This window comes from Oryza sativa, chromosome 6 (genome assembly GCF_034140825.1).
Source record: "Oryza sativa Japonica Group chromosome 6, ASM3414082v1".
NCBI lineage: Eukaryota > Viridiplantae > Streptophyta > Magnoliopsida > Poales > Poaceae > Oryza > Oryza sativa.
In genome coordinates, this window is record NC_089040.1 from 29993906 (window position 1) to 30006536 (window position 12631).

Consider the following 12631-nt stretch of genomic DNA (forward strand, 5'->3'; position numbering starts at 1 on the left):
AAAATCATATAAGACGGACAGTCAAACGTTGGACGTGGAAACCCAGGGATTGTCTTTTTTTTTTTTTGGTTAGACGGAGGGAGTAGGTCTGTAGCGTGGTTGCACTAGTCTCCCGCTACCTTAGCTTGTGCTGGTATAAATCAGTTAAAATTGTTAGGTCGCTCGTGCGGAGGAAAGGTGAAAGTGAAACAAGTGGGTATGTAAATGTATGTACGCATCCATGCATTCAATTCGACAAGCTAACAAAACCTTAAATAGTCACCGAACTCCCGTGCTTGGGGAGCGTTAAAACGTTTCAATTGGCATTGATCAGGTGGCTTTACAACGTAGGGCCCGACCGTCGCGTGTACTGTAACTGATGTGAAGCCGAAAACGCAAGAGTATCCCATGCACGGTTGGTCTGAAAATCGCAGTACTCCGTATTGGTATGTAACTACATCGTACAGTACAGGCGAGTACTCTGACTCAATGGCAAAATGGGTACAGTGAAGCAGTTAGCAGTGTAGTTAGAAAACTAGTAGAAATGTGAAGCGAACAGTTTTGTTTGCAATCCCATGTTCTCAACCCTTCTCCCTCGTTTTTCGCGTGCACGTTTTTCAAACTAATAAATGGTGCGTTTTTAGTAAAAAGTTTCTATACGAAAGTTGTTTAAAAAAATTATATCGATTTATTTTTTAAAAAAAATAGCAAAAATTTAATTAATCACGCGCTAATGGACCGCTCCGTTTTCCGTACGGAGAGTTTAGTTCCCAACTTCCCATATCTGAACACAGCCAAGTGGTGTCGCTGGCAGCCTGGCAATGCTAAATTGCTAATCTGTGGTTCCGTTGAGAACGGCTGCTAGCTCGAGTGCTTGACTAGCTGGGATCTGCCAGAGCTATGCATTGGTCTGAGCTCGAATTCTTTCAAACACAGGTTATCACACCATTTTCTTTTTAGTTAATTGGATCCATGCCACTATAAATATGGTAAATCAGAAAAATGACATTATTATTCATGAAATCGGGTAGATGCCACTCTAATTTTCTAAAATTAGAACCATGCCACTCCATCACAATTTCCGTCCTCTTCGTCACATTCAGCCGTCTCCGTGTTATCTTCTTGTCGTCTTCGTCTTCGTCTCGACGGACAAACCGGCGCCGGAGGAGGAGAGCACGGCGGCGGATGGGGAACGACGGCGGATGGGGAAGGGCTTCACCGGCGCGGCCGTGCCCGTGCGCTGCGCCTCCGCTATAGCACATCGTCTTCAACCTCTATACGAAGTCCCGTGCGGCCGTGCCTGTACGCAGTGCCTCCGCCTCCCGTTCGAATACGACCTCCCAGTTGCTCTTCTTCTTAAATTGATTGCAAAAACGAAATTCATGGGTCTCCTCTTCCTTTCCCAACTTTAGCCCGAGCTCGCCATGCCCTGGCCGCTTCTCCCAACGATTTCCTTCTCTCTCCGCTGCCACCGCGCGTTTCAGCCGCTTTGCGCCATCGCCCTAATTGTCTGCTCTCAGCGCAACCACCTCAACGAAGAGAGGAAGCCCGGCTATCATCTCCCTCATGGAGCTCGGCGCCGGTGAGGGCGGCGTGCCGCCATGCCCTCCTCCTCAGGCACCGAGACGAAGATAAGACGGAGACGGCGAAAAATGTGACGGAGAGGACGGAAATCGTGATGGAGTGGTATGGTTTTAATTTTAGAAGATTGGAGTAGCATCTACCCGATTTCATGAATAGTAATGATATTTTTCTGATTTGTCATATTTACAGTGGCATGGATCCAATTAACCCTTTCTTTTTTACCAATAATAATATGTTAACCTCTTCTTAGTACTCCAACAATTTAATCTGTGGTTCTTTTTTTACCAATAATAATATATGTTAACCTCTTCTTAGTACTCCAACAATTTAATCTATGGTTCTTTTTTTACCAATAACAATAGATGTTAACCTCTAATCCTATCCCATCGAACGTTTCAACATCTATATAAAGTATTAAATATAGGCTAAAAAATAACTAATTGCACAGATTGCGACTAATTTGCGAGACGAATCTTGTAAGCCTAATTGGTCCATGATTTAACAATATGGTGGTACAGTAAACATGTGCTAATGACGGATTAACTAGGCTTAATAAATTCGTCTCGCGGTTTATTAACGGATACTGTAATTAGTTTTTTTTATTAGTACTCGAACACCCCATACGATACCCTATATAATACCCGATGTGACACGCCAAAACTTTATAATCCTAGATTTAAACACCCCTCAGTTGCAATGCGTTGTGTTCACTGTATCAGATCTACCTAGCTAGCTGCAAATTCTCCTTTGGGCTTTTGGCTAAGTAACCAATTAAGTCCAAGTTTATGGCAGAGCTGCTCTACCGACTACCGATCGATGGATCGGCAATATTGCAGTAGAAGCCACAAATGCGCACCGCCGGAGTCGTCGACCCCGAGTCCCCGATGCGTGCATGGGCGCGTCGGTCGGGGACACGGGAATTATTGTGCGCGTCTGCGTCGTACGTGCCCCTTGGAACAGCAATGATTTGAATCGTTCAATGAGGGCATGATAAACCATAAACCATGCACGGCCCATGCCGTTTGCGTCGAGGGCCCACCCTGCTTCCTCGCCACAGCACGTACAGTACCCGTTTGCGTCGGTCTGCTGCTGGCTCGTTGGCTGGCACCAGTATGCATGCTGCTGAAATGGACAAAGCGGACAGCTGTTGTTTGCGAGGATATGTGGCATGATGATCATTTCTGCTTCTCCGTATTTCTACTGGAGAGGCATGGGCGAATTTGAATGTTGTGGTGTGGTGGCACTATGGCAGTACATAGAATAATGCTTATGCTTGCTTGCTTGTCTCTGAGTAGTGGATGCCGAGGTGTTCTTCAGTGCTGCCACTGTGGAAGTATTTATTTGGATTTTATTGGATGCAGTTGCTGAATGTTTGCTTATGCCATGGCCAGCTAGATTTCTTGTGAAGTTTCTGGAACCAGGTGTATTGTATAGTACGAGATCTCCAGCAAAAGAAGCAGTATATGCCATGTGGGTTCCATCGTGGCACGTCGTGTGACAGACAAGTCTTGCATGCTATGCGTGGTAAAGGACTTGACTTGGGAGTCTTGCATTTTCGGATGGTCGTACGGACAACGGGGGTCTTCGACTCTTACACCCCATTAGACCATTCCCAACCCAAAACACTAGATAGTTTCTATAAACTCCACATCATCAAGAAATTAGTACTAGACACTACTCTTTTAATACAAGCATTACTATTCCATACTTAAATTTAATGCTCCTTATCACACATGATGTCTTGGATATTGTGTAGACATGATTTCCTTCTCTTTCCTCATTTATTCACTTGCCACATCATTTTTCATCCTAGGTGGCACCTTATTTAATGCTATGGACATCATTCTAATTATTGGGTTGGGAATAGCCTTAGAGCATCAGGAGATCCTCTATCGGATACCCTGTCCGAGATACAGTGCACGGGAGTGAAAAACGGGGCCCCAGTGGATACGCCATCTAGCCCTTCAAAAATAGATGATGCGCCAAAACGGAGAGAGGAAGCCCAAATATAGCGTTTCTCTCTCCTCACGCTATATCACAGTGGCCGCAGCTCCCACCCCTATCAGGAGTTTTGGATCGACCTCCCCTATGTTGTCATCGTCGCCGGTCGGATGTGTATTTTTCTGTACGGTGGATGGTGTAGAGGGAGTGTGTAGCCATGGAGGGAGGGTGAGAGAGAGACATACCAGATCTAGAAGGAGAACCCCGCCAGCGGCAGCATGCATCCCTCCAACCCTTCATGCCGGCCGGTTGTGGCCGTCGGCCCTGCGCGCGCCCCGCCGACTGCCTCCGCCCCTTGCTGCTATCTTCGTCCGCCCTTCCACGCCCGTCGGCCGCCACCATCGATCCTGCTAGCTCCAGTTGCCTCCGCGCCCACCGGCCTCCACGTCCGTAGGCCGCCGTGCCTCTACACCGACAGGCCGCCGTACCTCTGCGCTCGCAGGCCACCTTGCCTCCACGCATGCTTCCTGGGTAGAATGAAGAGTGTAGAACAGAGCAGAGAGAAAAGGAGGAATAGAAAAGGTTGGAATATATTGGAATGGGCAAAAGGCAGACTATGGGTAGAGAAAAAAGAGAAACATAGTCTGAGTAATTTTAGAGAAAGTAGCAATTTAATGCACTAAATTATCTATTAGAAATATGTCCGTTAAAATCTAACCATTTAGATTACCGTGATAAAATAAAACTATTAAAATTTAGTTGTTCAAAATATAGCCCTTAGAAAATAATACAAATATATGCTTAGTTGAAAGATATTAGTAAAAGATAGGAGGATGTGGTATGGAGTATGAAATATAAATGATCTATTGGAGTGAGAAGGATATGAAGAAGGAATCTTTTTTTGATGGCCATCCATATGAGTGTACCGAGAATCAAATTTGGATAAGCTGCTGGGGATACTCTTAGGCCTTAACTACTTAGATCATGATGCTGTTTCCTAAGGGTTACAATGTTTTACCTCCATTAGGATTGAGTCGACTAGACGTTAGACATAACAAGCAATCATGAGGCAAGAAAGTTGTAGCCCACTAGTCTAGCTCGCGAGCCTTAGCCACTTCACATCAATCTAGGGCCACTCACAGCGCGCCACCAAGTTTTATCGTTCTTCACATGCCACGTAGATCAAGAACAGTATAAGCTGCATGCTCCACAGTGCAAGTTACATATAGCGGGTTAGGTCTATATCCAGCTTTAGCTAATATATTGACGTGTAATCATTTTAGGTGTTAAAAAAAATAGTTATCCATCTTTAGGGTTGAGTGACGCAAGAATTTGGCCAGAGAATCAATTGTCTCCCTCCTAGACAAGTCCAATGGCGACTCTGTTCATCATTTGGCCAGAGGTGTCGTAATCAACATGCCCGTACCTAACGGCATCATGTCGGAGTACTAAAGAGCCCAGCTACGATTCATCTACGGACGTCGTCCTTACTAATCCCGAACTCGATCAATCAAAACGTAACCTTTCAGGTATTGAAAACTTACCACTACTCCAGTAAATCACAGCGTGTAATCCGCTGTCACAAAACACAAACTCCCAACAGACACATCAAGGGCGCAATTACACTCTCACCAGCAGCAACAGTCGTCCTCGAGACCGATTTGTGACCGCAATTAAATCACTCGCTCATCGTACAGTACGTACGAACGATGTGCATCGACCGTCGATGCCCTGGATGGAATGGCCGGGCCACTTCCTTCGCCCATGGGGCAAACCAGGCGAACCTTCCCCGAATCGCAGGCCTTCGCGCACATGGCGGCAATGCCGTCGTGTTGGCTCGTCCGTCCGGATCACGATCTGCTGCTTCCGCGCGAACCGAACTGCACTGCAGGCCATGAACTGTAAAGCCGAGGCTGGCCGCGGCCCCGTGTGACGTACGATCCGCGAGCAAAGCCGAGCAAAAGCGCCACAAAAGCTGCACACTTTACCACGTACTCGCATCCATCCGTCCATCGGCAGGCATCACCTGCCCGGTTTACGGGTTACCGCTTTCGCGGATGCCGCCGCGGGGATGGGTGTGGTGTGGTCAAGTAAAGTCCCCCGCGTCTCTGGCCCCCACACCCCGGCGTAGGCACGCGGCGGCTGGATCCAGCGTGCGTCCAGCCATGCATCGCCCCCGCCCCAAATCTATCCGGCGCTCTGCAGCGACGCGCTCCGTGCCGCATTTACTTCTTTAACCGTGTACGCGACGCGCCACCCCAGCCGGCATTTGCCCGTCGGATACCACCTGTCTGCCCGCAGCTCTGCTATTGCTAGCTGCCCCGGCCACGCCCAAGTATAAATACCGGCTCATAGGCAAGTGCTTCGCCATCCCATTCCAGTGACCAATCCACACTGATCCCAGTAGCTCTCATTGTCCTCACGCTTCGACTCGCTTGCTAGATCTTTGGGTTCTTGTGTGTTGTGATCGCGCGATGAGGACGGTGGCGCTTGGCATTGTGGCGATGGCCTGCCTGGTGGCCATTGCGCATGGAGGCAACTTCTTCCAGGACGCGGAGGTGTCGTGGGGGCAGGGCCGCGGCAAGATCGTCGATGGTGGCCGTGGGCTCGACCTCACGCTTGACAGGAGCTCCGGCTCTGGGTTCCAGTCCAAGAGCGAGTACCTCTTCGGCAAGATCGACATGCAGATCAAGCTCGTCCCCGGCAACTCCGCCGGCACCGTCACCACCTTCTACGTAAGCTTATCTTCCTCCCCAAACGGTCTCATCACTTCATCATTTATTCATCTACCAAATTCGGCAAAAAAACGGAACTAAAGTGGAGTAATGAAGCTGATGGTTTGTGTGATCTTCTGTGCTTGTGGCTGCAGTTGTCGTCGCAGGGTTCGACCCACGATGAGATCGACTTCGAGTTCCTGGGGAACGTGACCGGCGAGCCGTACACGCTGCACACCAACGTGTTCACGCAGGGGCAGGGGCAGCGCGAGCAGCAGTTCCGCCTCTGGTTCGACCCCACCCAGTCCTTCCACACCTACTCCATCATCTGGAACCCACAGCACGTCATGTGAGTCCCCTACTTTACTTCCACATTGGCACGTGAACCCCTCTTGTTGTTACGCGAGACAGAGACGCATGGTTGATACTCGATGGGTTTTGGCTAAAACAACGTGTTGGTGGTGCGTGCAGATTCGCGGTGGACGGGACACCGATCAGGGACTTCAAGAACCACGAGGCCCGTGGCGTGGCGTTCCCCAAGAGCCAGCCGATGCGGGTGTACGCGAGCCTGTGGAACGCGGACGACTGGGCGACGCAGGGCGGCCGCGTCAAGGCGGACTGGAGCAAGGCCCCCTTCGTCGCCTCCTTCCGCGACTTCAACGCCGACGCCTGCGTCTGGTCGAACGGCGCGCAGCGCTGCCCCGTCGGCACAATGGAGACCGTCGCAGCGCCGGCCGGCGGCAGGAGGGGCGGCGCCGGCGGGTGGTGGAACCAGGAGCTCAGCGACATGAGCTACCGCCGCATGAGGTGGGTGCAGAGGAAGTTCATGATCTACAACTACTGCACTGACGCCAAGCGGTTCCCCCAGGGCACCCCCGCCGAGTGCAAGCTCCGTTGAGATCGACACGAGAAGATGATCATAACGTACGCTACGCATGCATGATCCGTCATCGATGAAAAAAATGATGAGAAGAGCACGTCAGATGGCGAATAATGAATGTGTTTTGTTGCCACGGAGATGTAAATGTAGTATGCATATCGCATTCTTTGATATCTTTTTGTAACACGGGGTCGATGTACGTACCAAGTTTGATAAATTTTAGTGAGCTGCTTTTAGCCAGAAGATGGATCCCTTTGTGGGTTTTGGCCATGTTTTCCGTGTGCTCAGCCGCTGAAATAAACCTGTACTAGTACTGGGCGTGCCAGCCAGACTGGCCACCTTCGACAATGGACACCCTGTAAAACTGGAGCCTTGCGTGGGGGGAGATCGAGCTTATCCGGTTTTGATTAATTTAACCGAGGGACCAACATTCGCATCTGCAGCTGCAGCAACACTGCTAACGAAAACGTCGAACCATTTTATATTGGAAACGATAAGATCTGCTTGGATTAAACAAAACTAATGCTCGCACTCGGTTTGATCAACCAGCCATGTTTTGCTTAAAATTTTTGATTCGCACCCAATCGCTTGTTTGCACAAACTGCTTCTCGTGCCACTGTTTGCAGCGTAGTTCTGATCATCTTCTGTCAAACTGTCACCACATGATGCATTAGAACCAATTTGGAATTAGAAATTATTTTTTTAATCACAGGTTGTGATTCGATTCTGAGTAATGCTATACGTACTTAAAAAGAACTTTACTAAACTCTTACAAACTTGGATTTAATCAGTGGATAGTTACGAAAAAACAAGATACAATATATAACAAATGCCACATCAGTTTTTGTAAAATGTTTCTAAACACATTTCTGTACATGTATCATTTTCCTTCGATTTTAACTTAGTTGGTCGTAAATAAGCCCAACTTAAGGGCTAAGGTCCAATTGTCAGGCCGAATGAAGCCCGGGAAATGAGAACTTGTATTCAGCTTGCGGAAAAGGTAAACCGAAGGTCTCTCAACTTGTCATCGAGTTACAAAATCATCCCCCAACCACAAAATTAGATATATAACATCTATCAACTTACAAAAACCGTTTACTATAGGTCCTCCGGTGATTTTGCCCCCGGTTTTGTCCTACGTGGCGGTCGGCGATGCGCTAGCTGGTGGAGGAAATGGGCACCTCTCGTCGCCGACAACTGGGGGAGAGAGAGAGAGAGGGGGGAGAGAGGAAAGAGATGATAATGACGTGGTCACCCTGACGTGTCGGCCCACGTGGGTCCCACGCTAAGTTAGCGGTCATGTCGAACAAAACCGAAGTCAAAACTGCCGAGAGACTTAGTTTTCATTGGATTTGAATGTTGGGGATGTATTGTATCCGGTTTTATGTTTGGGGGACGATTTTGTAACTCGATGACAAGTTTAAGGACCTTCGGCATACTTTTTCCTTCAGCTTGCCAACCCAGCTCATTTGTAACTTCATCAGCCTTTATCCGGCTCACCAGTAACCACATTGAAAATTTTGGAATACGGCCCACTTCACCTGCCTAATTTCGACTTGATCGATAGTTATGATTTTTTTTTTACCTTGTAGGAGAAATACCTACCAGGCCCCAGTGAGGCCCAACAGGCAATACACAAGTCCCGTGGGCCGTAACACGCCCACCCTTCACGGTGACGTCATCCATCCCATGCCTCACTAGATAGATACTCAGTAGTAGTATCATCAAGAGTTCAAGACACAAACAGATATCTGTTTCCCAATTCGATTCCAAGAGAAAAAAATGGGACACGATCTGATTTCTTGTGCCCTGACTAAAGAAAGAGAGAAGACTGTTAATTTGCATCGAGCGGGTCGTGTAATCATGTCGCTTGTTCCATTAGCATCACGCCATCACCAGATTATCCACCGAATCCCACCGCAGTACAGGTCCTAATTTCCTCAACCTACAGGGTCACATGCAACAGACAGCATCAACCATAACTTGCCACAGTAAAAACGCTACCAGAGCTTCACCGGCGACCAAGTCACAACAAGAGACGAGAATTGGAATATCACACTGCCCGCGCCCCTGTTCGCAGCGCATGTGAAGCCATTGCATTGTACTAACTTCGCTACACGAAGGTAAGCGTCCTACGCCTATGCAGCGGAGAGGCATGCTCGCGTGTACCGCACGACCCGACGGGATGATCGCTCGCATTTAAAGTTTGGAAACCAACCACCACCCAGCGGCCGCGCTCGAGACCAGTCCACGGTGTCGTCCACCGCCCGCACCGGCCGCGGCCAGCCGAGATGAAATCAAAGCAGACCACCAGACCAGCCTCCGCTCCGTTCGTGCCGCGCACTCATGCCATGCATGCCGTTTGCCGTCCCGTCCCGCCGGTTTTTATTGCAGCAACACCGTGGTCGAGCTAATTTATCCTGCTCACACGTCGTATTGCCAACCCGACACGCGACCCATACGCCCACACTACTCTCTACTACGTTTCACCGCTCGATCTCCCCTGGCGCCGTCGACTCTGTGCCACGTCCTGTTGCTCGTCGGATTCCTTTTTGAGTTTTTTCATGGGTGGTTTGTGTCTCGTACGATGCGATTTCAGTGGACGCCGCATGGCTGGGGGGCTCAGGGCTACCTGCCGCAGCAACCGACGTGCATGCCGCCTCGTTCTGGCATCTGGCGAAAGTGCCACCCCTACGTGCCCTTAAATTGGACATCCTCTTTCACTTCACCTCTCTCCTCTCTTTCTCTGTCTTCTTCGCAGGACACTGGTCCATTTCCTCCAGTTTCATTTCTAGTCTCTACCATCTGATCTCCTCTTGCAGCTCGTCAGTTCGATACGCCGCATTTCGCGGATCGGTGGAGCTCTGTCACTGTGCCTTGTGCATGCGTTTACATTGTGCGCGGACATGCGTGGTGGCGCCTCTCTCCGGTTGAGGTGGCCGGCGGCTCTCGTCGCCGTCGTAGCTGCGGCAGTGACGGCGGCGGCGGCGGCGGGGCATGGCGACCACAATTTCCACCGGGACTTTGACGCCGTGTGGGGGAAGGGCAATGCGAGGTTCCGGGACGGCGGGCGGATGGTGGAGCTGACGCTGGACGAGCAGACGGGGGCGCGGCTGCAGTCCAAGGAGCGGTTCTTGTTTGGGAGGTTCGATCTCGAGATCAAGCTCGTCAGGGGAGAGTCTGCAGGGACCATCACTTCCTTCTATGTAAGTTGGGGCAGTCTTCTGATCGATCTTGGCTTGATTTGTTCGATTTTTCCCCCTAGTTTGTGTGAAATCCTAAGAATTGTTCATCCCGTTAAAGTAGCTCGGATTGTTAGTAGTAGACGACAGAGGAACACCAGGGGAATTCCACGAGTTGACACTTGTCATTCTTGGGATGAGCTTTACTTTATGGGGCAGAAAATAATAAGAAGAAGATTGTCATCCCAGATTAACAAGTTTGGTCCTCGATTAGCAGATGGGATGGTTGAGCGGTGATTGGGGTGAATTTTGTACTTGCAGCAGCATAAATGTTGGCAGTAAGTGAATTCAATTGGCCTCTGCATTTAAGTAGCAGTATGTAGATCAGGTACACCCTTGGTCGGTTCATGCCCTAGAGATAGAAAAATGATAACATTTTTATTTTTGTTTCGGTGAAAATTGCATCACTTTCACCAAGCAATGTTGGTATTACATTTGCTACCTTTCCTGGAACAGAATATTTGTATAATCACTTTTAGCCGTAAAATAAATCAATTTCTGCATATTACACGTATTACTACCGGCCGGTAACCAGGCTGAACATCTTCAATTTTCAGTAGTAGGCAGTTTTAGTCATGGTGTCATGGTGTCCACGATTAACATTTCTAAGTTTATCCAAAAAGATTCAGACTAATTCGCCTGAAGGCATATACTTGGCTGATCGAAATACCTGGATAGCTAGTCATGGTGCACACGTCGACATATCTGATGGTTTTTTCTGCTCGCATTGGCAACTAATTAATTAAATTAATCAACCAAACCAACGGGCGCAGATCTGCAGCGGCGGCGCGCGGCACGACGAGGTGGACTTCGAGTTCCTGGGCAACGTGAGCGGCGAGCCGTACCTGCTGCACACCAACATCTTCAGCGACGGCAAGGGCGAGCGTGAGCAGCAGTTCGTGCTCTGGTTCGACCCCACCGCCGACTTCCACACCTACTCCATCCTCTGGAACCCACACAACATCATGTAAGCTCTGAAAAATTTAAATTTTATCTTTTAGGAGTATCTTTTCTTTTTTCTGTGCTTATATTTATACTTATCAATCAAAATTTAAATTTTTAACATTAAATTTGGATTTGATTTTTAGATTTTTTTAATCATAGTTTATTTTTCAGAACTTGTTTTTAAATCGCTAAGAACATTTACATAAAAGTTTTATTTATAAATTATTTTTCGTTTGTAAATATGTCGTTTGGCTCGGTCTCCTCGTCAAATTCAGAGAGACAAACCTGTGTGTAACAAATCTGTAAAAAAAAATGTTGGTGGTGCAGACTGTACATTGACGGGACGCCGATCAGGGTGTTCAAGAACAACGAGGCGTACGGGGTGCCATTCCCGACGCGGCAGCCAGTGCACGTGTTCGCCAGCATCTGGAACGCGGAGGAGTGGGCGACGCAGGGCGGCCGCGTCAAGACGGACTGGTCGCGCGCGCCGTTCGTCGCCACGTACCGCCGCTACAACGTCTCCAACGCCTGCGTCTGGGACGCCGCCGGCGCCGGCGCCTCCCGGTGCGCCGGCGGCGGCGGCGGGTGGATGAGGCGGAGGATGGACTGGTGGAGCTGGATGACGCTCAACTGGGTGCGGATGAACTACATGGCCTACGACTACTGCGCCGACAGGAAGCGATTCCCGCACCGTTTCCCCGCCGAGTGCATCATCCCCATCGGTAGAACGTGAGGCGTCGTACGCGACGTCGACTCCATGATGATTCCATCCGTCGTCCAGCGATCTGTAGGCTCATACTTGTGTTTTGCAGTGAGGGGAACTGAATGAATAATCGTCTCTTCTTGATCTTTTAGGTTTGGGTTGAGTTGTGCAGGGTAATGTGGAAAGTCTCAACTCGTTCCAGAATCTGTTTTTTTCTTTCTTTGTTGGCTACGACGATGTAAATGGACTTCTTGTTTGATTTTTTTTTCTAAAGATCTATTCGTCTCGTGATCGTCCCCGGCTTTTATTATTGTGAGACGACGAGCTATAGAACTCTGCAAATTGGATGTTTGGGCCGTAATGGCGAAGTATTAGTGCTGGGCCTTTATGCTTGGTGGGTATGGGCCTATCTGCCAAAGTATTAAGCCCAATAATTTGTGGAATGGGCTGAAGCGTACATGGGGACTGGACCTGCTATTAATATCTGTATAACTCACAGACTTTTTTTTACATATATATTCGAGATGTCTAGCTCCTGTGAAGAAAACCTCAGGTGAATTCATCCATGAACAAAACGAGGGATTTCCAGTGCGATGTGCAATTTTAAGTTTTTTAATATGCACCAAACATTTCTTACTGTTAC

At 48.9% G+C, this 12631-nt stretch overlaps 2 protein-coding genes and 1 long non-coding RNA gene across 3 annotated transcripts; all 3 read left to right on the forward strand.

Moving 5' to 3' along the window:
• The first annotated feature begins 716 nt into the window (after positions 1–716).
• On the forward strand, positions 717–1859 carry LOC112939291 (uncharacterized). The gene is made up of 2 exons (XR_003242885.2): positions 717–1281; positions 1392–1859. It is a non-coding gene; the product is annotated as an uncharacterized lncRNA (long non-coding RNA).
• Positions 1860–5873: 4014 nt separating this feature from the next.
• Positions 5874–7341, forward strand: LOC4341940 (xyloglucan endotransglucosylase/hydrolase protein 22). The gene is made up of 3 exons (XM_015785621.3): positions 5874–6239; positions 6374–6567; positions 6690–7341. The coding sequence occupies exons 1-3, from the start codon at positions 5979–5981 to the stop codon at positions 7114–7116; spliced, it is 882 nt and encodes a 293-aa protein (XP_015641107.1). The 5' UTR covers positions 5874–5978; the 3' UTR covers positions 7117–7341.
• A 2243-nt stretch (positions 7342–9584) lies between these two features.
• Positions 9585–12274, forward strand: LOC4341941 (xyloglucan endotransglucosylase protein 7). The gene is made up of 3 exons (XM_015785620.3): positions 9585–10304; positions 11114–11307; positions 11613–12274. The coding sequence occupies exons 1-3, from the start codon at positions 10005–10007 to the stop codon at positions 12016–12018; spliced, it is 900 nt and encodes a 299-aa protein (XP_015641106.1). The 5' UTR covers positions 9585–10004; the 3' UTR covers positions 12019–12274.
• The last annotated feature ends 357 nt before the right edge of the window (positions 12275–12631 follow it).

Excerpts from the sequence above, each read along its gene's own strand:
- LOC4341940 (XM_015785621.3), top strand. The coding sequence starts at position 5,979 with ATGAGGACGGTGGCGCTTGGCATTGTGGCGATGGCCTGCCTGGTGGCC. Across the intron at positions 6,240-6,373 it reads GCACCGTCACCACCTTCTAC|TTGTCGTCGCAGGGTTCGAC; the intron begins GTAAGCTTATCT and ends TTGTGGCTGCAG. Across the intron at positions 6,568-6,689 it reads TGGAACCCACAGCACGTCAT|ATTCGCGGTGGACGGGACAC; the intron begins GTGAGTCCCCTA and ends TGGTGCGTGCAG.
- LOC4341941 (XM_015785620.3), top strand. The coding sequence starts at position 10,005 with ATGCGTGGTGGCGCCTCTCTCCGGTTGAGGTGGCCGGCGGCTCTCGTC. Across the intron at positions 10,305-11,113 it reads GGACCATCACTTCCTTCTAT|ATCTGCAGCGGCGGCGCGCG; the intron begins GTAAGTTGGGGC and ends CAACGGGCGCAG. Across the intron at positions 11,308-11,612 it reads TGGAACCCACACAACATCAT|ACTGTACATTGACGGGACGC; the intron begins GTAAGCTCTGAA and ends TTGGTGGTGCAG.